The following is a 25816-nucleotide window of genomic DNA, read 5'->3' as shown; positions in this document are numbered from 1 at the left end:
TGTTCTGTCCCTTTATCCAGACTCCTCGAAAAACTGATTCTTAAAGGAATCAACCAGAATGTCAAAGCCTCACCCACATAACACGGCTTTAAACCTCGTCACTACAGTCATATTGCAAAAACCTTTCATACCACATATCATGGATGGCTTTAACACCCCCATCCTGCACAATACTAGTAGCAACATATATCAGCTAGGCATTTGACATCGTCCCTCAATATATTCTCACACAGAAGATACTTAACATCACCTTCTACACTAACAGCAAAAAATGGTTAACTAATTTCATCCATGACCACCAAATTAAGGCCATTCAAGAGGGCATCATCAAAATCCTCAAACGCGACAAACAGGGTTCCCTAAGGACAGGTCTTTCGCCAACCCACTTCAGTGTCTAATATACACGATCTTCCATTAACAACTGTAGTCCAATATTTAGAAATCCCCTCATATGCAGATGACCCCCACAGTCACACCACAGCACCATAACACTACCCAAGCAATTAACAAGCATACAACACTACACTTACGATAATAATTCGCTTAAAATAGAACGTCTGCACCCCCTCCAACCCGGACATCTAAATCCTTCCTATCACTACAAAAGCCGTTCTAAGACATCATAAGACATATGCAAAAGATATTTTTGACCGGCGAGCCCCTCCCACGGAAGTGGCCGGCTTCGTGAGCACTGCGACAGCCCTGTAAAAGGGGCAGAGGGGTAATTACACATTTATATATATATATATATATATATATATATATATATATATATATATATATATATATATATATGAATTTTCCTGTTCAGCGATTTCCTTTATTAACACTCCTACACCTCTCAGGAAACCCACCATTTCCTCCTGGCTAGACTGCAGGTCAAGAAATGTGATTGTGCAGGTTTGTATAGTGAGAGCAGGACAACAGACGAGTTCAGCTCAGTATCTTTATAATGAAAGTTGTCACATTATTAACGGAAAAGTATAAAACTGTGCCATATAGCATAAAGGCTAAGGGTGCACTTCAATACAATTCTGGATTTCAAATAATTTGTCTTAAAAGTCACAAGAGAGAGTTTTGAGCAATATTCTACTTTAATTTCTCACCTTTTTAGTTTATTGATTTAGTGTGGTGTATTTCAACCCTTGTTATTATCTTAATATCTTTCATTCTACTTACCTACTTTTGGTATCTGAATCTTAATTTGGGTTGCGCCCTCCATAGGCTTTCTATAGAGTGAGCTTCAAATGTTTACATCCCAGGGAGTTTTCAGTCTAAATCCTCCTATATAGATTGATTTAGATTATCTATGTACTATTTAGAACAATATAAGAATAAAAATACTATAAAATACTAATATTTCTATTCTGCAATCTCTTTACTAAGAAAATTTGATATATCATTGACATTAAGTGATTTAAACAAAATAAAGTACATGATCGTCACTATTAGCAACGATAACTGCAAAGATGGAAGGCAACATGAATGAAGTCGTTCGGTTATTGAGTGAATTATCGCTCTCAGATGACCCCAAAAAGCAGTTATTAAACTTGAAGACTACACTTATTACATTATCATCGCGAATGCATAGTTTGCCTAGAAATTTGGAACTCAATGCTCTCTTTGACAGCTTTAACAGCTCCGACAGGTGAGTTGGCTATGGTTTCTTTGTGAATGAGAAGTAAAATGAATGATTTTGTATATCATAACTGATGACATCTGACTGGAAAGTTTACATAAACATATGAGGGTTCTACTGTTATTTTAGAGTAGGGGGACATTGCCGTAGCTCCTTCCTTGATATTAAACAAGAGGAATTAGTATTTTATAATTTAGCTCAATCATCATACCAGGTGTTGTAGATGAGTTACAGTCAGATATTCCAGAAACAGGATATCACGTTTCCTCATAGTCAGATAACTTTGGTGAAATAGTTAAAGTTCTGCGTGATTATTTCGTTGTTGTTACGTAACTCAATATTCCATGGTATGTCATTTAAATGTATGTTAGCAGGGAAGGCTGTACCCAAAACTCTTGAGATGCTCTGTGACTTTATACAATCCATACAGTTTGATGAAGAAAGTTATCAGATTATTTTGTTTAAATATATCATACTCTAAGTATATGATAATTAGAATTGTATTGTTATCGTTTCAGACATTCAGAGAATTTTGGGGTAGGGTAGGTTTGCTGTGGTTGATATTGTTTTCTTGTTGCTTTAGATGTCTTTTGAACGATTTTGATTTTCATTTCTTTTGCAAATTACTAATTTTAGTGACTTCCCTCATCCAAAACCCTGGTTCCCACAAGGGTCTCCTATTACCCTTGGATAAAGGAGGGTTATCTCAATAAGTAATGATTTATGGTAGAAGTTAAGGTTAGAAAAACACATTTTCAACTTCCAAACAAGTGAATGTCCAAAACAAATTTTACCTTCATGAATTTCAAGGGCTTACATAATTTTGCTCAAATGACTTACATAGGAGTAGGTTCATCTAATATTACTCGTAGTAATGGTTGCAAATTTGTCAGTAAATGATTTCATTCTGATCTGAAATTTCTTGAAGTTTTTTTTTTTTTTTTTATACCTCGTCGCTGTCTCCCGCGTTTGCGAGGTAGTGCAAGGAAACAGACGAAAGAAATGGCCCAACCCCCCCCATACACATGTACATACATACGTCCACACACGCAAATATACATACCTACACAGCTTTCCATGGTTTACCCCGGACGCTTCACATGCCTTGATTCAATCCACTGACAGCACGTCAACCCCTGTATACCACATCGCTCCAATTCACTCTATTCCTTGCCCTCCTTTCACCCTCCTGCATGTTCAGGCCCCGATCACACAAAATCCTTTTCACTCCATCTTTCCACCTCCAATTTGGTCTCCCTCTTCTCCTCGTTCCCTCCACCTCCGACACATATATCCTCTTGGTCAATCTTTCCTCACTCATTCTCTCCATGTGCCCAAACCACTTCAAAACACCCTCTTCTGCTCTCTCAACCACGCTCTTTTTATTTCCACACATCTCTCTTACCCTTACGTTACTTACTCGATCAAACCACCTCACACCACACATTGTCTTCAAACATCTCATTTCCAGCACATCCATCCTCCTGCGCACAACTCTATCCATAGCCCACGCCTCGCAACCATACAACATTGTTGGAACCACTATTCCTTCAAACATACCCATTTTTGCTTTCCGGGATAATGTTCTCGACTTCCACACATTTTTCAAGGCTCCCAAAATTTTTGCCCCCTCCCCCACCCTATGATCCACTTCCGCTTCCATGGTTCCATCCGCTGACAGATCCACTCCCAGATATCTAAAACACTTCACTTCCTCCAGTTTTTCTCCATTCAAACTCACCTCCCAATTGACTTGACCCTCAACCCTACTGTACCTAATAACCTTGCTCTTATTCACATTTACTCTTAACTTTCTTCTTCCACACACTTTTAATATAATGTTTTGTAGGTAATTTCAGAAGTTACAAAGAAATATTTTAAAAGAACAGCTACTGCATCTTGTAAAATTTCTGATACAAATGGTTCAAAACAATCTTATTTTTAAAACATGAACACACACCTGCACCAAAAGCCATATATTTCATAGTCTTTTGCTCTTTCATCTATTTAGTCATTTGTAGTCACATTTCGTTTTGTAGGTGTTTGTTTACATGCCACCTAAATCTTGCAGAACATGCTCAAGTAGCGGGAATGAGTGTTTATGGTACATGAAACTTCCTTTGACAGCAACCGGGGTTGCTGTTAAAGGTAGTGACAGCCAAGTCATAATGACAGACTTGCTGCCATGTACTGTTTAAAGTGAATTACAATGATTATGGATGTTACAGTCACTGTTATTACTTTGCTTATATTTTATTTAACAATGTTGTATGATTGTGAGGCTTGGGCTATGGATAGAGTTGTGCGCAGGAGGATGGATGTGCTGGAAATGAGATGTTTGAGGACAATATGTGGTGTGAGGTGGTTTGATCGAGTAAGTAATGTAAGGGTAAGAGACATGTGTGGAAATAAAAAGAGCGTGGTTGAGAGAGCAGAAGAGGGTGTTTTGAAATGGTTTGGGCACATGGAGAGAATGAGTGAGGAAAGATTGACCAAGAGGATATATGTGTCGGAGGTGGAGGGAACGAGAAGTGGGAGACCAAATTGGAGGTGGAAAGATGGAGTGAAAAAGATTTTGAGTGATCGGGGCCTGAACATGCAGGAGGGTGAAAGGCGGGCAAGGAATAGAGTGAATTGGATCGATGTGGTATACCGGGGTTGACGTGCTGTCAATGGATTGAATCAGGGCATGTGAAGCGTCTAGGGGTAAACCATGGAAAGCTGTGTGGGGCCTAGATGTGGAAAGGGAGCTGTGGTTTCGGGCATTATTACATGACAGCTAGAGACGGAGTGTGAACGAATGTGGCCTTTGTTGTCTTTTCCTAGCGCTACCTCGCACACATGAGGGGGGAGGGGGATGTTATTCCATGTGTGGCGAGGTGGCAGTGGGAATGAATAAAGGCAGTGTGAATTGTGTGCATGTGTATATATGTATGTGTCTGTGTGTGTATATATATATGTGTACATTGAGATGTATGGGTATGCATATTTGCATGTGTGGACGTGTATGTATATACATGTGTATGGGGGTGGGTTGGGCCATTTCTTTCGTCTGTTTCCTTGCGTTACCTCGCAAACACGGGAGACAGCGACAAAGCAAAATAATAATAATAATAATAATAAATATTTTATTTTATATATACCACTTCTTTAATTTATTAGTGAACAGGTTGAACTGGCTGTAGATGTACTAGGACAACTGCTACCATTTGTTAGCGCAATAGAAGTTGTAGAACGGTTCAGTGCTGAGTTGTTGCGTGGCTTGGATCATCCACATGAGAAAGTTCGCAGCTTAGTCCTGAAACAGGTAAAGAAAAATTTTAACTGTTCTTATATTGTATTTATTTCTTGACTCAATGTTTTTTCAGTGATGCTCTTACCACAAATGCAAAAATACTTAAGTACAGATTTAGCTCTTCATGTGATATTTATATATGTATATGATAACCATTGTGCATTTTCTTTATTTCTCATTCTCATATTGTGTAACTGAGTTTTTTTCTCAAATAGGTTTTGATGAGCAACATCCCTTGAGTTTAAATTAGGTTTAGACTTGATAGTTTTTCTTGAACCGTCATTTTCAAGTGATGTTGGCCATCAGGCTGTTGAGTATACCCTTGCAGTCTAAGGGCTGTATTTAGTATCATTACAACTAAGAGAGTGTGAGTGATATTATGTCTGCACATGTGTGTGTTTGTGTAAGTGTGATTATGTACTTGCATTAATTTAATTCTGATTTTTTTTTTTTTTTTTTCAAACTATTCGCCATTTCCCGCATCAGCAAGGTAGCGTTAAGAACAGAGGACTGGGCCTCTGAGGGAACATCCTCACCTGGCCCCCTTCTCTGTTCCTTTTTTTGGAAAATTAAAAAAAAAAACGAGGGGAGGATTTCCAGCCCCCCGCTCCCTCCCCTTTTAGTCGCCTTCTACGACACGCAGGGAATACGTGGGAAGTATTCTTTCTCCCCTATCCCCTATCTGATGTATGGGGAGAAATTTCTACACTCATGGGACTCCATTTTTTGAAATTTCTTCTACATCTTTTCACGTTCTTTAAAACTGTCAATATGCTCAGCTTATTCTGTTCCTCCTTTGCTTTAATGCTATAGAAATACTATTTTACAATTTTTCTAATAAGTTTTTAGCTTAATTTTTCTGTTTTGCCTCTGTTTGCTCTAATTTTTAAAACCTTTCGAAGAACTGCTCACTGTCTACATCATTGAAACAGTTTAGAAACATGGGGCCTTACGTTTTTGTTTAACTATCACTACAGTAAGGGAAGGAAATTCTTCACCCTTAGGGTCTCATCTCTTGAGCTTTCTCTAGACAACTTTTTCAGCATATACTTTAAGCATTTGAAATTGCATCACAAATCTTATTCTGTTAATCTGTCATTGCCAACTTTTGAGAACTGTTCTTTGTCGACATCATCATGCTAGTTTAGAAACGTTGGTTAGTTGTGGGATGATTTGCATGGGAGGGTTTGAGTACAGAGTAAAATTCTTCCAAGTCACCCATCCTTATACTGGCCTATAATGCTGCTGTCTTTTATCATCCAAACTTCACAAATAACTGATCCCCAACAGAAGCAACTGGGGTATTGTACTCTTATCTACACAGCACAGCTATAGACCCAATCATATCACTGCCACACTGTATACAAACCTCATGCTGCACACCTTGGATGGCTTCAACCAGCCATAGTCCCCTACCCACACACTATCTCAACAAAGCATTTGACACCACTCTCTGACTCAATCTCAAGCAAAAGATTTTTTTTTACACCTCCCTCCACCATAATGACAAAACAATCTGATACTGCAGTTTCTTTATCTCCTCTTCCATCAGCATTAACTTATGATTCTGTTTCTCATTGATTTCAAGTAATTTCCCCTGCCTTATGGTGGCAGATGTTTCATCCTTTGATTCTCCATTCATCAGAAACCCCACATAAGCCTCTTCCTTTAGCTTCATATAGATATAGTCACCACTCTGTGGTCATTGATTTCACTTGTTTGAATCTCAAAACTTCAAAATTCTTGCCTAATTTAGCTCTTGGCTTACAGTATACTAAATTGGTTTTCAGGTTTTAGATTGAATCTAATAATGATGAGTAACTTCACCCAAAAATCTACGACCTTGGTTGCTCATATGAGCTTCTAGATGACCACCACAGGCTTATGAAATAACAAAAACAAAAACAGTCCAAAAACAGAACTCTGGTCTTGTTGGCATGTACATCAGGTGACATAGTTGCATTTTAGTATGAACTCTTTTACTTCTTTCAGTCATTGTTACACTCCTCTGTTGATTTTCTTCAGTAAAATCCTTTACTCAGTTTTTGTAAGTTATGTGTGTATGTTTGTGTGTGTATTGTTTTTATCTTAAGTATTGTTTTTTGTAAGTAGTTCACCATACGCCATTTCAAATGTGTTAATATCTTAATTGTATCTTTTGCCTATGGTAAAAGCTTGACCTGCAGAAGTAATACTTTCAGTGCCATATTTCAGGTGTTGACGTGTGCAGGGAGTGAATCAGGAGTAGTTACGGTAATAACTAATCACACACTGCTGTTATCAGTAGTCAGAAGCATTGGTGATAAATCTCTTGGAGTAGTCAAAACAGCCATCAGTGCTTTAACTAAAATCTGCAGTCAGGATGTTGGTCTGAATGCTACATTTTCTAGTGAATCTGTCACAGTCATGCAGGAAGTGATGGCAATGTCTGACTCTTGTAGGTTCTGTATCTATGAGGTGAGTGCCTTAAGTATTTAGATAGATGCAAGCTTGGAAAAGATGTTAATATGTCTGCATGCAAGTAAGGAACTTATTGCTTTTAAAGCACAGCAGTTCTCAGGAAGGTCTCCTGAGAACGTATTTGCAATATTGATAAAGTTATTGTATGATCAAAAGGAAGTTAAATGTTCAAAGAGTTCCTTTCTATTGATAAAGTTATCTTATATTCAGCAGGAAGTTAAAGTTCAGAGTGTTCCTTTCTGGTACTTTCAGATATGTTCAAGGGGTGTAACTCAAAGAATTTAGGCTTGTAACATTGTATTTTACTTCAGATTTACTTTATGATTACAGTCATCAGCTGATACAAAGATGGATTATGGGAATGTCTGCCCAGGATGAATGAACAATTAGGGCTGTAGAGATGGATAACTTGTGCAATATAGTGGGAATTAGGAGTATGATTATAATAAGAGATCAAGATCTAAATATATGTAAAGAAATCATTTGAAATGAGCAGGGAGGAAATTATTTTAGGATGGTGTGGTCATATAGAATGTATGACAGACGACAGCTTTGTCGAGAAGTGGAGTAGAAGATATACGAGGGGTGGTTAGATCATTGAGAAAATTGATTAGGGTCAGGGATATTTTATATGATGCTAGAGATTTTTGGATTGGATGAAATTGAAGTATTTGTGTATGAAAGCAATGTGAATGGAGATGTTAGTCTCACTTATTGAATCATTTTATTGTGCAAAGTGAAATCATAAGATTTTTATAAGTGTGAGAGTTCATGTTTCACATAACCCACTGGGCATGGGTGTTGAGTGATGTTCAAGGGCTGTATGTACCAGATCTATTGGTTGGGGTGCTAATGATGGATAGATTGATTGATTGATGATTTGTGTATGTGAGTAACTTCCAGGACTATAGAGTTATTAAATAAGCAATAATTCTTTAAAGTTCATGGTACAAGTGTGTCTGCTGGGCAACATGTCACTTGGTGTGGTGTCAAATTCTGGGCTTTTGGACCGCCTTACTACAGAGGTGACAACAGGTGATGTCCTTACGCAACTTAATGCCCTTGAACTAATAACACCTCTAGCCCTGGATCCCAATGGTATGACCCTCCTCGACCAAGGGGGAGTGATCGCTAAACTTCAGTATCTCCTGTCGCTTGCTGAGACAGACCCTATGGCAGCACTCCTTATGCCAGGTTAGTGATACAGTCTGCACTAATGCATAGATATGAATTTACAATTAGATACTCTTATATATATATATATTTATTTATTTCCCAAGCTCTCTCATCCACAACAGACTGCATACTTGCCCCTCCTTCCAAAACTCTTGCATTCACCTCCCTAACAACCCCATCCATAAACAAATTAAACAACCATGGAGACATCACACACCCCTGCCGCAAACCTACATTCACTGAGAACCAATCCTTTTCCTCTCTTCCTACACGTACACATGCCTTACATCCTCGATAAAAACTTTTCACTGCTTCTAACAACTTGCCTCCCATACCATATATTCTTAATACTTTCCACAGAGCATCTCTATCAACTCTCTCATATGCCTTCTCCAGTTTCTAAGTATTTCTCACATACATTCTTCAAAGCAAACACCTGATCCACATATCCTCTACCACTTCTGAAACCACACTGATGATACAGTGCTGGTGGCTGATTCATGTGAGAAACTGCAGAAGCTGGTGACTGAGTTTGGTAAAGTGTGTGAAAGAAGAAAGTTGAGAGTAAATGTGAATAAGAGCAAAGTTATTAGATACAGTAGGGTTGAGGGTCAAGTCAACTGGGAGGTAAGTTTGAATGGAGAAAAACTGGAGGAAGTAAAGTGTTTTAGATATCTGGGAGTGGATCTGGGAGCAGATGGAACCATGGAAGCGGAAGTGAATCATAGGGTGGGGGAGGGGGCTAAAATTCTGGGGGCCTTGAAGAATGTTTGGAAGTCAAGAACATTATCTCGAAAAGCAAAAAATGGGTATGTTTGAAGGAATAGTGGTTCCAACAATGTTGTATGGTTGTGAGGCGTTGGCTATGGATAGAGTTGTGCGCAGGAGGGTGGATGTGCTAGAAATGAGATGTTTGAGGACAATATGTGGTGTGAGGTGGTTTGATCGAGTAAGTAATGTAAGGGTAAGAGAGATGTGTGGAAATAAAAAGAGTGTGGTTGAGAGAGCAGAAGAGGGTGTTTTGAAGTGGTTTGGTCACATGGAGAGAATGAGTGAGGAAAGATTGACCAAGAGGATATATGTGTCGGAGGTGGATGGAACGAGAAGTGGGAGACCAAATTGGAGGTGGAAAGATGGAGTGAAAAAGATTTTGAGTGATTGGGGCCTGAACATGCAGGAGGGTGGAAGGAGTGTAAGGAATAGAGTGAATTGGAATGATGTGGTATACTGGGGTCAACATGCTGTCAATGGGTTGAACCAGGGCATGTGAAGCATCTGGGGTAAACCATGGAAAGTTGTGTGGGGCCTGGATGTGGAAAGGGAGCTGTGGTTTTGGTGCATTATTACATGACAGCTGGAGACTGAGTGTGAACAAATGGGGCCTTTGTTGTCTTTTCCTAGTGCTATCTCGCACACATGAGGGGGGGAGGGGGTTGTTATTCCATGTGTGGCAAGGAGGCGATGGGAATGAATAAAGGCAGACAATATTAATTATGTACGTGTGTATATATGTATATGTCTGTGTGTGTATGTATATGTATACATTGAGATGTATAGGTATGTATATTTGCGTGTGTGGACGTGTATGTATATACATGTGTATGTGGGTGGGTTGGGCCATTCTTTCGTCTGTTTCCTTGTGCTACCTCGCTAACGTGGGAGACAGTGACAAAGCAAAATAAATAATATATAAATATTATTCATTTATTTTTTATCGTGCTCAATTGCTGTTTCCTGCATCAGCAATGTAGCAAAGAATGGCCCATCCACTCATATACACATATATATACATATACATACACATACACAGACAGTACATATATACACTTGTACATGTTCATACTTGCTTGCCTTCATCCATTCCTGGCGCTACCCCGCCCCACAGGAAACAACATCGCTACCCACTTCTTCAACAAGGTTGCACCAGGAAAAGACAAAAAGACCATATTCGTTCACTCTCTCTCTCTCTCTCTCTCTCTCTCTCTCTCTCTCTCTCTCTCTCTCTCTCTCTCTCTCTCTCTCTCTCTCTCTCTATATATATATATATATATATATATATATATATATATATATATATATATATATATATATATATATCGCTACCTCGCAAACGCGGGAGACAGCGACAAAGCAAGAAAAAAAAAATATCTTTTCATATATATATATATATATATATATATATATATCTTTTCATGCATATATATATATATATATATATATATATATATATATATATATATATATATGTAGATAGGTAGATGAGAGATAGATATGTATTTACATTTATATATAAAAAAATTTTCTGTAATGATATTTGAAATTTCTTTTATTCTCAGGTTTGGTAAAGTTTTTTGGCAACGTGGGCCACTCTCGACCTCGACAGATGATTGAAGAATACAGTTCTGTGGTTGTGATGGTCCTTCGTCTTGCTTCAGGTTCTTTGGACTTAGGGGACCCCACACTGCAGATGGTAGCCATTCAAACTGTAGCACATATTGGAAGTTCTCCTGAAGGAAAGCTGTCGCTTGCAAAGTGTAGTAAGTTGCCTCTTTTGTAATTTACTGTTTAGTATGTTATATATATATATATATATATATATATATATATATATATATATATATATATATATATATATATTTTTTTTTTCAAACTATTCGCCATTTCCTGCGTTAGCGAGGTAGCGTTAAGAACAGAGAACTGGGCCATTGAGGGAATATCCTCACCTGGCCCCCTTCTCTGTTCCTTCTTTTGGAAAATTAAAAAAAATTGAGAGGGGAGGATTTCCAGTCCCCCGCTCCCTTCCCTTTTAGTCGCCTTCTACGACACGCAGGGAATACGTGGGAAGTATTCTTTCTCCCCTATCCCCAGGTAGTGAAAGCTTTGCGGAAGATGAAAGCCGGCAAGGCAGCAGGTTTGGATGGTATTGCAGTGGAATTTATCAAAAAAGGGGGTGACTGTATTGTTGACTGGTTGGTAAGGTTATTTAATGTATGTATGACTCATGGTGAGGTGCCTGAGGATTGGCGGAATGCATGCATAGTGCCATTGTACAAAGGCAAAGGGGATAAGAGTGAGTGCTCAAATTACAGAGGTATAAGTTTGTTGAGTATTCCTGGTAAATTATATGGGAGGGTATTGATTGATAGGGTGAAGGCATGTACAGAGCATCAGATTGGGGAAGAGCAGTGTGGTTTCAGAAGTGGTAGAGGATGTGTGGATCAGGTGTTTGCTTTGAAGAATGTATGTGAGAAATACTTAGAAAAGCAAATGGATTTGTATGTAGCATTTATGGATCTGGAGAAGGCATATGATAGAGTTGATAGAGATGCTCTGTGGAAGGTATTAAGAATATATGGTGTGGGAGGAAAGTTGTTAGAAGCAGTGAAAAGTTTTTATCGAGGATGTAAGGCATGTGTACGTGTAGGAAGAGAGGAAAGTGATTGGTTCTCAGTGAATGTAGGTTTGCGGCTGGGGTGTGTGATGTCTCCATGGTTGTTTAATTTGTTTATGGATGGGGTTGTTAGGGAGGTAAATGCAAGAGTCCTGGAAAGAGGGGCAAGTATGAAGTCTGTTGGGGATGAGAGAGCTTGGGAAGTGAGTCAGTTGTTGTTCGCTGATGATACAGCGCTGGTGGCTGATTCATGTGAGAAACTGCAGAAGCTGGTGACTGAGTTTGGAAAAGTGTGTGGAAGAAGAAAGTTAAGAGTAAATGTGAATAAGAGCAAGGTTATTAGGTACAGTAGGGTTGAGGGTCAAGTCAATTGGGAGGTGAGTTTGAATGGAGAAAAACTGGAGGAAGTGAAGTGTTTTAGATATCTGGGAGTGGATCTGGCAGCGGATGGAACCATGGAAGCGGAAGTGGATCATAGGGTGGGGGAGGGGGCGAAAATCCTGGGGGCCTTGAAGAATGTGTGGAAGTCGAGAACATTATCTCGAAAAGCAAAAATGGGTATGTTTGAAGGAATAGTGGTTCCAACAATGTTGTATGGTTGCGAGGCGTGGGCTATGGATAGAGTTGTGCGCAGGAGGATGGATGTGCTGGAAATGAGATGTTTGAGGACAATGTGTGGTGTGAGGTGGTTTGATCGAGTGAGTAACGTAAGGGTAAGAGAGATGTGTGGAAATAAAAAGAGCGTGGTTGAGAGAGCAGAAGAGGGTGTTTTGAAATGGTTTGGGCACATGGAGAGAATGAGTGAGGAGAGATTGACCAAGAGGATATATGTGTCGGAGGTGGAGGGAACGAGGAGAAGAGGGAGACCAAATTGGAGGTGGAAAGATGGAGTGAAAAAGATTTTGTGTGATCGGGGCCTGAACATGCAGGAGGGTGAAAGGAGGGCAAGGAATAGAGTGAATTGGAGTCATGTGGTATACAGGGGTTGACGTGCTGTCAGTGGATTGAAGCAAGGCATGTGAAGCGTCTGGGGTAAACCATGGAAAGCTGTGTAGGTATGTATATTTGTGTGTGTGGACGTGTGTATGTACATGTGTATGGGGGGGGGGGGGGGTTGGGCCATTTCTTTCGTCTGTTTCCTTGCGCTACCTCGCAAACGCGGGAGACAGCGACAAAGTATAAAAAAAAAAAAAAAAAAAATATATATATATATATATATATATATATATATATATATGTGTGTGTGTGTGTGTGAAGATAGTGCAAGTCGTGACTTTAGTCTTAACAAATCAGCATTCTGTAGAGGGTGAAAAAGTAGAAGTGCTTATACCAGTGTAGATGCTTCATTTGAACACGCTGGAGATGGGTTGCGGATGTGTGTATGTACGATAAAATATGAGTCATATTACTCTTCACCCATGATGCATTGCAATCAGATGTCCTTCTCATAGTAGGCATCTAAGTGTTGAATGAGCATATATCATATAGCACTAATGACTTACAACTTGTCTCAATTAGAATTCTTAAAGTACACATATAAGAGAATGAACTTATCACAGTCCAGTGGCTGGTTACCATTTGGGGAATGACAGTGTAAGAAGAAACAGGAATATTATTTGGTCAGGGAGAAAACAGTTTAGTTTAGTTTTGGAAAGATGTGTGTTTTTCTTCTCAATTCCAGAATATGTCTTTTACCGAACACCCTTGCACAAAATTTTTGTGGGTTCAGGATGATAGATAATCTATGCTTAACTCTAGTCTCGCTATTTAAACATTCTATTTAAATGTGTCAGAGGTGGAGGAAATAAGAAGTGGGAGACCAATTTGGAGGTGGAAGGATGGAGTGAAAAAGATTTTGAGCGATCAGGGCCTGAACATGCTGGAGGGTGAAAGGCATGCATGGAATAGAGTGGTTTTGGTGCATTACACAAGACAGCTAGAGAATGAATGTGGATGGATGTAGCCTTTCTTCATGTTTCCTCGCTCTACCTCGCTGATACAGGGTGGCGATGCTGTTTCCTGTGGGGCAGTACTTCAACAGGAATGGATGAAGACGAGCAAGTATGAATGTGTACATCTGTATATATGTATATGTATGGATGGAACCATGGAAGCAGAAGTGAATCATAGGGTCGGGGAGGGGGCGAAAATCCTGGGAGCCTTGAAGAATGTGTAGAAGTCGAGAACATTATCTCAGAAAGCAAAAATGGGTATGTTTGAAGGAATAGTGGTTCCAACAATGTTGTATGGTTGCGAGGCGTGGGCTATGGTTAGAGTTGTACGCAGGAGGGTGGATGTGCTGGAAATGAGATGTTTGAGGACAATGTGTGGTGTGAGGTGGTTTGATCGAGTAAGTAATGTAAGGGTAAGAGAGATGTGTGGAAATAAAAAGAGCGTGGTTGAGAGAGCAGAAGAGGGTGTTTTGAAATGGTTTGGGCACATGGAGAGAATGAGTGAGGAAAGATTGACCAAGAGGATATATGTGTCGGAGATGGAGGGAACGAGGAGAGGTGGGAGACCAAATTGGAGGTGGAAAGATGGAGTGAAAAAGATTTTGTGTGATCGGGGCCTGAACATGCAGGAGGGTGAAAGGAGGGCAAGGAATAGAGTGAATTGGATCGATGTGGTATACCGGGGTTGACGTGCTGTCAGTGGATTGAATCAGGGCATGTGAAGCGTCTGGGGTAAACCATGGAAAGTTGTGTGGGGCCTGGATGTGGAAAGGGAGCTGTGGTTTCGGGCATTATTGCAAGGCAGCTAGAGACTGAGTGTGAACGAATGGGGCCTTTGTTGTCTTTTCCTAGTGCTACCTCGCACACATGAGGGGGGAGGGGGAAGGTATTCCATGTGTGGCGAGGTGGCGATGGGAGTGAATGGGGGCAGACAGTGTGAATTGTGTGCATGGGTATATATGTATGTGTCTGTGTATGTATATATATGTGTACATTGAGATGTATAGGTATGTATATTTGCGTGTGTGGACATGTGTGTGTATACGTTGTGTATGGGGGTGGGTTGGGCCATTTCTTTCATTTGTTTCCTTGCGCTACCTCGCAAACGCAGGAGACAGCGACAAAGCAAAATAAAAAAAAAAATAAATAATATGTATATGTATGTGTTGATGTATATATATGTATGTATATATGTAAGGATTTAGTTTCATAAAGAATGCAAGATTGGGAGTTTACAAGGAGGGTAGCATGATTAAAGGGGTTGGTGTGAGAAGAAGGCCACCAGTGACTGGGAAGTAGAGTGAAAGAGAACTGGAGGGAGAGAATGGTGAAAATATGTACAGAATGTTGTATGCCAGGGAGTCATGTAATGACAGGAATAAATGGAAACTTTTTCTATGGCCACCCACTTAATGGGAGCTCCCAGAGGGAATGGGTGTCAGAAAAATTGTTAGAAAGATAGTTTCACAAGGTTAATTGCCAAAATTGTTCATCAGGCTTTATTATCATTTTCAATAGATGTCAGATGCTCATTTTCATATAGCTGTACTTAGCATGTGAGTTTTCTTTTCTGTCACATGATAAATTGCTTTTCTTTGAGTATCTTTTAGTCAGTCTCTTATGCTTTAGGCTTTTCCATGAATTATGTATTACTCTAGAAAAGAATAGCCAGATAAGGTATGAATTTACATTCACATATATATATATATATATATATATATATATATATATATATATATATATATATATATATATATATATATTTTTTTTTTTTTATACTTTGTCGCTGTCTCCCGCGTTTGCGAGGTAGCGCAAGGAAACAGACGAAAGAAATGGCCCAACCCCCCCCCCTACACATGTATATACATACGTCCACACACGCAAATATACATACCTACACAGCTTTCCATGGTTTACCCCAGACGCTTCACATGCCTTGATTCAATCCACTGACAGCACGTCAACCCCGGTATACCACATCGCTCCAATTTACTCTATTCCTTGCCCTCCTTTCACCCTCCTGCATGTTCAGGCCCCGATCACACAAAATCTTTTTCACTCCATCTTTCCACCACCAATTTGGTCTCCCTCTTCTCCTTGCTCCCTCCACCTCCGACACATATATCCTCTTGGTCAATCTTTCCTCACTCATCCTCTCCATGTGCCCAAACCACTTCAAAACACCCTCTTCTGCTCTCTCAACCACGCTCTTTTTATTTCCACACATCTCTCTTACCCTTACGTTACTCACTCGATCAAACCACCTCACACCACACATTGTCCTCAAACATCTCATTTCCAGCACATCCATCCTCCTGCGCACAACTCTATCCATAGCCCACGCCTCGCAACCATACAACATTGTTGGAGCCACTATTCCTTCAAACATACCCATTTTTGCTTTCTGAGATAATGTTCTCGACTTCCACACATTCTTCAAGGCCCCCAGAATTTTCGCCCCCTCCCCCACCCTATGATCTACTTCCGCTTCCATGGTTCCATCCGCTGCCAGATCCACTCCCAGATATCTAAAACACTTCACTTCCTCCAGTTTTTCTCCATTCAAACTCACCTCCCAATTGACTTGACCCTCAACCCTACTGTACCTAATAACCTTGCTCTTATTCACATTTACTCTTAACTTTCTTCTTCCACACACTTTACCAAATTCAGTCACCAGCTTCTGCAGTTTCTCACATGAATCAGCCATCAGCGCTGTATCATCAGCGAACAACAACTGACTCACTTCCCAAGCTCTCTCATCCCCAACAGACTTCATACTTGCCCCTCTTTCCAAAACTCTTGCATTTACCTCCCTAACAACCCCATCCATAAACAAATTAAACAACCATGGAGACATCACACACCCCTGCCGCAAACCTACATTTACTGAGAACCAATCACTTTCCTCTCTTCCTACACGTACACATGCCTTACATCCTCGATAAAAACTTTTTTTTTTTTTTTTCATACTATCCGCCATTTCCCGCGACAGCGAGGTAGCGTTAAGAACAGAGGACTGGCCCTTTGAGGAAATATCCTCACCTGGCCCTCTTCTCTGTTCCTTCTTTTATGCTGTAGAGTATGGGAATATTCTCTAGAAATTTACTGAAACAACAAAATGTTACAATATGCTAACAGCATTTAGTTTCCTGCAGGGACAGAAATGGACCAAGTTTTGGATGTCCTAGGTTCAAAGATACGTGTTGCACCTACTGAGCAGCGTGTATGTGTACTAGAAGCACTGACACGACTCTTCTCTCTAGAGGTAAAGTTAAAAGGTTTTTATCTCGTAGTAGTTATTAGTTTGTCGTATATCTGGGGATTTTTTTTTTTGTAGTGAATATTATTTGAATATTATTACAGATTTTTTCCTGAATCTGACAGAACTTGAAGGGTATATGCTTGGTAATTTTCTCCAGTCATATTGTCTGAACTGTGGCATGGAAAGCTTTTCCTGAACATGAAGCAGCAGCTTTAACAATTTTCTTCTGTTCACAAAGCAGTCAGAACCTTCAAAAATGAGTGAAACTGTTAAATTCATATCCTCCTTACTGAGGTTACTGACCTCATGGTCAGAGAACTTCTCTTACTCTGCTAAATCATGTTAATGCTCATGCTAGGTTGAGTATTTGATCAGTCTTGAGTTATTGTAATAAAATCTGACTTTTTGTTATTGAATACTAATGAGTCATCACGAATAGAGAGTATATGAATTGATATGCATAGAATTAGTAACAAGAACACAATGGATTGGCTAGGCTATATAGGGTCTAAAGGAAATTTGTCCGTTTCCTGGCACTACCTCACAATCGTGGGAAACAGCGATCAAGTATGATAATAGAATAGTAATTGATTGTCCTGAGCCTTAGTCTGGTAGTGTGATTATGTTTTCACTTATACTCATGGTTAGAGACCTACCTTTTAACCAGATCATCTACAGAAATGAGACGAGAATTTGCAAGTGCAGCAGACTTTACTGGGAAGCTTACAGATCATTAGCCACCAGATATGTGGCAAACTTTGTTTAGGGAGTTATTAGACCTGGGGATGAGCATTCCCTCTGTGCACAGGGAACTATATATGTACATAGTTCCTGATAGACCTCATTGTTTCAATTATATTGTGAAAATCGGTACCATAAGGTTAGGCTGATTCAGGTGGCTCCTTTCCTTCTACAGAGTGGCTGCAAAACTTTTTCTTCCATGTCCTTTCTTGCTAGAAAAATGTCTTCCTTACTTAAAGTTACAGATGTAATCACAAGAAGAATAAGTAACATTTTTTTATATTTATTCCAATGAGTCAAAGCCCTGATATAGGTACCAAAGAACATGATCAACGTATATTCCTATGTCTTTATTGTAAGGTTAGTTAGCCGAGGTTTTTATCAAGTTCCATATCCTGTGGTTGGACATGACTAGATTACCTAGCACATATTTTTTACGATCATTGGAAAAATTAGTTTTTACATTTCATGTCGAGTTTGAAGTTGCTTTGGTATTTAAGATATATAAACACATCTAGATTTAAATGTATTTAAAGCCAGATTAGGAGTAGAAGTGAACTCATTTAATATATTTTATTTTCCTGTAGATTGAATACCAGACAGAAGAAATAACTGGCCTGTTGGAGCTGTGGTGGGCAGGTGTTGCTGGTGTCAACTTGGAAAAGATAGTGGCTGTAGCCCGGCAACCCTTCACAGACCTTCATTGTGCTGCCTTAGGACTCATCAGTACATTAGCTAACATGCCATGGGGACAGCGACTCATTTGTCATGAGCCAGGTACTAAAGATGCACTTACCCATAAAGACATTGATTTTCATCTTTTTTAATCATCTTTAAACTCTTATTAGTAGTACAACTCAGGACAGCTTCTGCAAATATCATTGTCACTATATATGCATCCTGTTTTGATATGCTTATACAGGTTTATACTCTGTAATAAGGCATTGCATGGTCTTTTAATGTTTAAAGTAGTCTTAGAGAAATTTATCAATATGATTCATGAATGTGCAGTGTGGATCTGTTATCACATGTCAGTTCCTCCTCTAGTGTCACCAACTTGTCTGCTGATCAAGTCTTTATTCCTTGATTCACCGTTTCTGACTTTTATGTCAATCAGTAATCTTTCCTCTTTCATTCTCACTTTCCTTTAAACAAATGCATTGTACTTCTAGTACTTAATGTGTTATGGCTTGACATAAAATTAGTTTTTATTTATTTAGTAAAAGCTTTGTGGAAGATGAAAGCCGGCAAGGCAGCAGGTTTGGATGGTATTGCAGTGGAATTTATTAAAAAAGGGGGTGACTGTATTGTTGACTGATTGGTAAGGTTATTTAATGTATGTATGACTCATGGCGAGGTGCCTGAGGGTTGGCGGAATGCGTGCATAGTGCCACTGTACAAAGGCAAAGGGGATAAGAGTGAGTGCTCAAATTACAGATGTATAAGTTTGAGTATTCCTGGTAAATTATTGGGAGGGTATTGATTGAGAGGGTGAAGGCATGTACAGAGCATCAGATTGGGGAAGAGCAGTGTGGTTTCAGAAGTGGTAGAGGATGTGTGGATCAGGTGTTTGCTTTGAAGAATGTATGTGAGAAATACTTAGAAAAGCAAATGGATTTGTATGTAGCATTTATGGATCTGGAGAAGGCATATGATAGAGTTGATAGAGATGCTCTGTGGAAGGTATTAAGAATATATGGTGTGGGTGGCAAGTTGTTAGAAGCAGTGAAAAGTTTTTATCGAGGATGTAAGGCATGTGTACGTGTAGGAAGAGAGGTAAGTGATTGGTTCTCAGTGAATGTAGGTTTGCGGCAGGGGTGTGTGATGTCTCCATGGTTGTTTAATTTGTTTATGGATGGGGTTGTTAGGGAGGTGAATGCAAGAGTTTTGGAAAGAGGGGCAAAAATGAAGTCTGTTGTGGATGAGAGAGCTTGGGAAGTGAGTTAGTTGTTGTTCGCTGATGATACAGCACTGGTGGCTGATTCATGTGAGAAACTACAGAAGCTGGTGACTGAGTTTGGTAAAGTGTGTTAAAGAAGAGAGTTAAGAGTTTTGATATGCTTATACAGGTTTATACTCTGTAATAAGGCATTGCATGGTCTTTTAATGTTTAAAGTAGTCTTAGAGAAATTTATCAATATGATTCATGAATGTGCAGTGTGGATCTGTTATCACATGTCAGTTCCTCCTCTAGTGTCACCAACTTGTCTGCTGATCAAGTCTTTATTCCTTGATTCACCGTTTCTGACTTTTATGTCAATCAGTAATCTTTCCTCTTTCATTCTCACTTTCCTTTAAACAAATGCATTGTACTTCTAGTACTTAATGTGTTATGGCTTGACATAAAATTAGTTTTTATTTATTTAGTAAAAGCTTTGTGGAAGATGAAAGCCGGCAAGGCAGCAGGTTTGGATGGTATTGCAGTGGAATTTATTAAAAAAGGGGGTGACTGTATTGTTGACTGATTGGTAAGGTTATTTAATGTATGTATGACTCATGGCGAGGTGCCTGAGGGTTGGCGGAATGCGTGCATAGTGCCACTGTACAAAGGCAAAGGGGATAAGAGTGAGTGCTCAAATTACAGATGTATAAGTTTGAGTATTCCTGGTAAATTATTGGGAGGGTATTGATTGAGAGGGTGAAGGCATGTACAGAGCATCAGATTGGGGAAGAGCAGTGTGGTTTCAGAAGTGGTAGAGGATGTGTGGATCAGGTGTTTGCTTTGAAGAATGTATGTGAGAAATACTTAGAAAAGCAAATGGATTTGTATGTAGCATTTATGGATCTGGAGAAGGCATATGATAGAGTTGATAGAGATGCTCTGTGGAAGGTATTAAGAATATATGGTGTGGGTGGCAAGTTGTTAGAAGCAGTGAAAAGTTTTTATCGAGGATGTAAGGCATGTGTACGTGTAGGAAGAGAGGTAAGTGATTGGTTCTCAGTGAATGTAGGTTTGCGGCAGGGGTGTGTGATGTCTCCATGGTTGTTTAATTTGTTTATGGATGGGGTTGTTAGGGAGGTGAATGCAAGAGTTTTGGAAAGAGGGGCAAAAATGAAGTCTGTTGTGGATGAGAGAGCTTGGGAAGTGAGTTAGTTGTTGTTCGCTGATGATACAGCACTGGTGGCTGATTCATGTGAGAAACTACAGAAGCTGGTGACTGAGTTTGGTAAAGTGTGTTAAAGAAGAGAGTTAAGAGTAAATGTGAATAAGAGCAAGGTTATTAGGTACAGTAGGGTTGAGGGTCAAGTCAATTGGGAGGTAAGTTTGAATGGAGAAAAACTGGAGGAAGTAAAGTGTTTTAGATATCTGGGAGTGGATCTGGCAGCGGATGGAACCATGGAAGCGGAAGTGAATCATAGGGTGGGGGAGGGGGCGAAAATCCTGGGAGCCTTGAAGAATGTGTGGAAGTCGAGAACATTATCTCGGAAAGCAAAAATGGGTATGTTTGAAGGAATAGTGGTTCCAACAATGTTGTATGGTTGCGAGGCGTGGGCTATGGATAGAGTTGTACGCAGGAGGGTGGATGTGCTGGAAATGAGATGTTTGAGGACAATACGTGGTGTGAGGTGGTTTGATCGAGTAAGTAATGTAAGGGTAAGAGAGATGTGTGGAAATAAAAAGAGCGTGGTTGAGAGAGCAGAAGAGGGTGTTTTGAAATGGTTTGGGCACATGGAGAGAATGAGTGAGGAAAGATTGACCAAGAGGATATATGTGTCGGAGGTGGAGGGAACGAGGAGAAATGGGAGACCAAATTGGAGGTGGAAAGATGGAGTGAAAAAGATTTTGAGTGATCGGGGCCTGAACATGCAGGAGGGTGAAAGGCGGGCAAGGAATAGAGTGAATTGGATCAATGTGGTATACCGGGGTTGACGGGCTGTCAGTGGATTGAATCAGGGCATGTGAAGCGTCTAGGGTAAACCATGGAAAGCTGTGTGGGGCCTGGATGTGGAAAGGGAGCTGTGGTTTCGGGCATTATTGCATGACAGCTAGAGACTGAGTGTGAACGAATGAGGCCTTTGTTGTCTTTTCCTAGCGCTACCCCGCACACATGAGGGGGGAGGGGGATGGTATTCCATGTGTGGCGAGGTGGCAATGGGAATGAATAAAGGCAGTGTGAATTGTGTGCATGGATATATATGTATGTGTCTGTGTGTGTAATATATATGTGTACATTGAGATGTATATGTATGTATATTTGCGTGTGTGGACGTGTGTGTATATACATGTGTATGGGGGTGGGTTGGGCAATTTCTTTCGTCTGTTTCCTTGCGCTACCTCGCAAACACGGGAGACAGCGACAAAGCAAAATAAATAAATAAATATTATTTATTTATTTATTATACTTTGTTGCTGTCTCCTGCGTTGGCGAGGTAGCGCAAGGAAACAGAAGAAAGAATGGGTCTAACTCACCCACATATACATGTGTACACATACACGTCCACACATGCACATATACATACCCATACATTTCAACGTATACATATATATACATACACAGACATATACATATATATACATATGTACATAATTCATACTTGCTGCCATTATTCATTCCTGTCGAAACCCCACCACACATGAAATGTCAACCCCCTCCCCCCCACACGTGCTCGAGGTAGCACTAGGAAAAGACAACAAAGGCCACATTTGTTCAACTCAGTCGTTCACACTCAGTCTCTAGCTGTCATGTATAATGCACTGAAACCACAGCTCCCTTTCCACATCCAGGCCCCACAAAACTTTCCATGGTTTACTCCAGATGCTTCACATGCCCTGGTTCAATCCATTGACAGCATGTCAACTCCAGTATACCACATCGTTCCAATTCACTCTATTCCTTGCACACCTTTCACCCTCCTGCATGTTCAGGCTCTGATCGCTCAAAATCTTTTTCACTCCATCCTTCCACCTCCAATTTGGTCTCCCACTTCTCCTCGCTCTCTCCACTTCTGATGCACATATCCCCCTTGTCAATCTCTCCCCCCCTCCCACTCTCTCCATGTGACCAAACTATTTCAATACACCCTCTTCTGCTATCTTAACCACACTCTTTTTGTTACCATTCATCTCCCTCATCCGTTCATCACCCACTCAATCAAATTAGTAAATAACCTTTATCCTCTTTTTGATGAAATTTCATTAAGTGTGCATACCAAGAAGTTGCTCGTCAAATGCAAAGTGTTAATTCATTTTTGCTGTGTACAGGAGCAGGCTGTGATTGTACTACACTGATCTACTGAACCCTTGTGTTTGAGAGAGTACATTAACATGCTGTATGTGTTCCTTTTGTATTAATTGTGTCAAGAGAGGAGGTACTGCCATCTTAAGGCAACAAAGGGAAATGTAGGAATTATGTATAAATATACCAAAAATTCTTTGTCATGGGATTGTTAGCCATACTTTTGACTTATTCTTTGTAGAACTTTTTAATCTTAGACTTAGCAGCATCGTTATAATAAAGGGTCAGCTTTTGTATATTAAAATATTTGATGAATTGTGTGCTAAGATTTTTTATTCCTCTAATTTTACAGGACTGATTGAATACATCCTTGACCGATCAACAGAGCATGATAAGTTAGGAAAGGAGTCAAAATGGGATGTTGTAGAAACACTAGTCCGATCTCAATCAGCAAGCAGTATTTTCTCAGAAAATCACATGGCACAGTTAGAGAAGTATTACCGGGAAGGCCCATTCTATGTGGAAGCACAAGTGGAGGTGGCATTGGAAGGACAAAATTAGTTTGTTGATTTTTTAGATAAAACAGTGAAAATATAATGAAATACATATGTGTGTGTGTGTGTGTGTGTGTGTGTCCACAGAAGTCTTCAGTCACTCTTTTAACCCAAAGCAGATACGAATCCAGTGTACACCTTCCAGTCACCTTGAATGGTCAGTCTCCTACTGAACAAAACACCAACCATTCTTGGTATCATGCACAACACTCATGACATTCACTTTCCACACCAGTAATGAAAACAAAAGCAATACACAAACTAAATGCCCTCAAAACACTAACTGGTGCCAGATTTGGACAAGAAAAAGAATCCCAGAACATCTTCGACAAATAATCTGTTCCACTTTATGTCACACTTGCCTGGTCTTCCACCCTTTCAAAAGCAATTATAATAGAGCTGCAAACCACACAAAACAGTACACTTAGAACGATCTTTGGCCGCCTGGCAACTACAAACACTCAACACCCTCACAATGAAACAAAAGATCCTGCTAGTACAGACCTACCTCAACATTCTCAGCATCCAGTTTTATGCTACTCTAACTTCCAACCCCAAGGTAGAAATATAAAGCTTACCACTGCCTCACTTCAGTAACTTCTACTCACAGATACCACCACTCTTAGCAAATATAACAGACAAAATACATACACACTGAAGTAACCCGACTAGCACTAAACAACCCAACTCTGTTTTAAACTCCAATCCACTTGACATATACGCATCACAAACCTCTTTCTGTAGACAGATTTGCAGCACACTACCCCATATACACTCTAAGACATCACTCATCACTACAAACACCATTTCACCATATCCCAAGACACTTCATGCTCAAGATGCATCTACCATAAAGAAGGCACCGAGCATTTACTACTCACATGCCCTCACCCTCTGCACGTTGATGCACACACAACACTTTATGACTTATGATCCCAGCCATTGGACATGGCCAGTTTCACGAGTGCTGCAGGAGCCTCATAAGGATAGAAGGGACTCCTGGTGCAGGCAAGGCTGTATCATTGTCTGTCAATGAATAGGAGTATAGTGTCACTGAAGAACTGTTCACTCTAGAGAATTTTATCATTTCCTCGCTGCTGGAAGTAGCACAGCCTTGAAGCTGCAGGAAATATTCAGAAAAAGGAGTCCTGTGGTCATCCAATGATTAGTGTATGCATTTGATTTGAGATTTGTCATTCCCAATGATTTTTTCTTTTGATAAACTGTATATTACCCTTTTTGTCTTACAGTAGACTTGATATGTGGAGGTGATTTTGAAGTATTTTTATAAAAGTCTTCTGATATAAAGGATGTATGAAAATTGCTGTAGAAGGGGATGATAATGAACATTTTTGGAATTACCATGAAAATATGTTCTTGAATTTAGAGCATTGTAGAAAGAGTGACTGAAAAGTTTGGCAATTATTTTTGCCTGGTGAATACAGTATTTGTATGTAAAACTGTATATTTTTGCTTAATTTATTTGACAATAAATGTTTTTTGAGATATTACTTAGTATGAAAAATTCCTGTTGCTTATGTATCAGTGACATATTAATTTCCATTGATTTTTTCTGTGACAGTACCAGTGCTTTTGGTATTGCTAAAAATTGGAAATGCCTGTAATGTCAAGTGTCTTACCTTTGACTTTGTACAGCTTATTCAGTAGTCATCAGTCCCTGTCATGAAACGGCAGTCAGTGCGATAGTACTATTTTTAACATATTAGTGTACCTGTGGCCTATGCTACCATGTGTGATACAATATCTATGTATATTAAATAACTGAGTGTGAACGAATGGGGCCTTTGTTGTCTTCCTAGCGCTACCTCGCGCACAGTAGGGGGAGGGGGATGTTATTTCATGTGTGACGGGGTGGCGATGGGAATGAATAACTGCAGACAGTATGTATTATGTGCATGTGTATATATGTATATGTCTGTGTATGTATATATATGTATACGTTGAGATGTATAGGTATGTATATTTGTGTGTGTGGACATGTATGTATATACATGTGTATGTGGGTGGGTTGGGCCATTCTTTTGTCTGTTTCCTTGCGCTGCCTCGCTAACGCGGGAAACAGCGATAAAGCAAAATAAAAAAATAATTATTTATATTATTTTTATTATACTTTGTCGCTGTCTCCCGCGTTTGCGAGGTAGCGCA

The 25816-nt window shown here is 39.7% G+C and overlaps 1 protein-coding gene across 1 annotated transcript; it reads left to right on the top strand.

Moving 5' to 3' along the window:
* Positions 1–1450: 1450 nt before the first annotated feature.
* LOC139759871 (26S proteasome non-ATPase regulatory subunit 5) lies at positions 1451–25158 on the top strand. The gene is made up of 8 exons (XM_071682393.1): positions 1451–1648; positions 4802–4946; positions 7149–7391; positions 8336–8588; positions 10907–11107; positions 17072–17181; positions 18507–18696; positions 23449–25158. Exons 1-8 carry the CDS (start codon positions 1470–1472, stop codon positions 23655–23657), a joined length of 1530 nt encoding a protein of 509 aa, XP_071538494.1. The 5' UTR covers positions 1451–1469; the 3' UTR covers positions 23658–25158.
* The last annotated feature ends 658 nt before the right edge of the window (positions 25159–25816 follow it).

The sequence above is a fragment of the Panulirus ornatus genome, chromosome 34, assembly GCF_036320965.1.
Source record: "Panulirus ornatus isolate Po-2019 chromosome 34, ASM3632096v1, whole genome shotgun sequence".
In the NCBI taxonomy this organism is placed as follows: Eukaryota; Metazoa; Arthropoda; class Malacostraca; order Decapoda; family Palinuridae; genus Panulirus; species Panulirus ornatus.
Note: the sequence above shows the minus strand (reverse complement) of the source record. Positions and strands in the feature narration are given on the sequence as shown.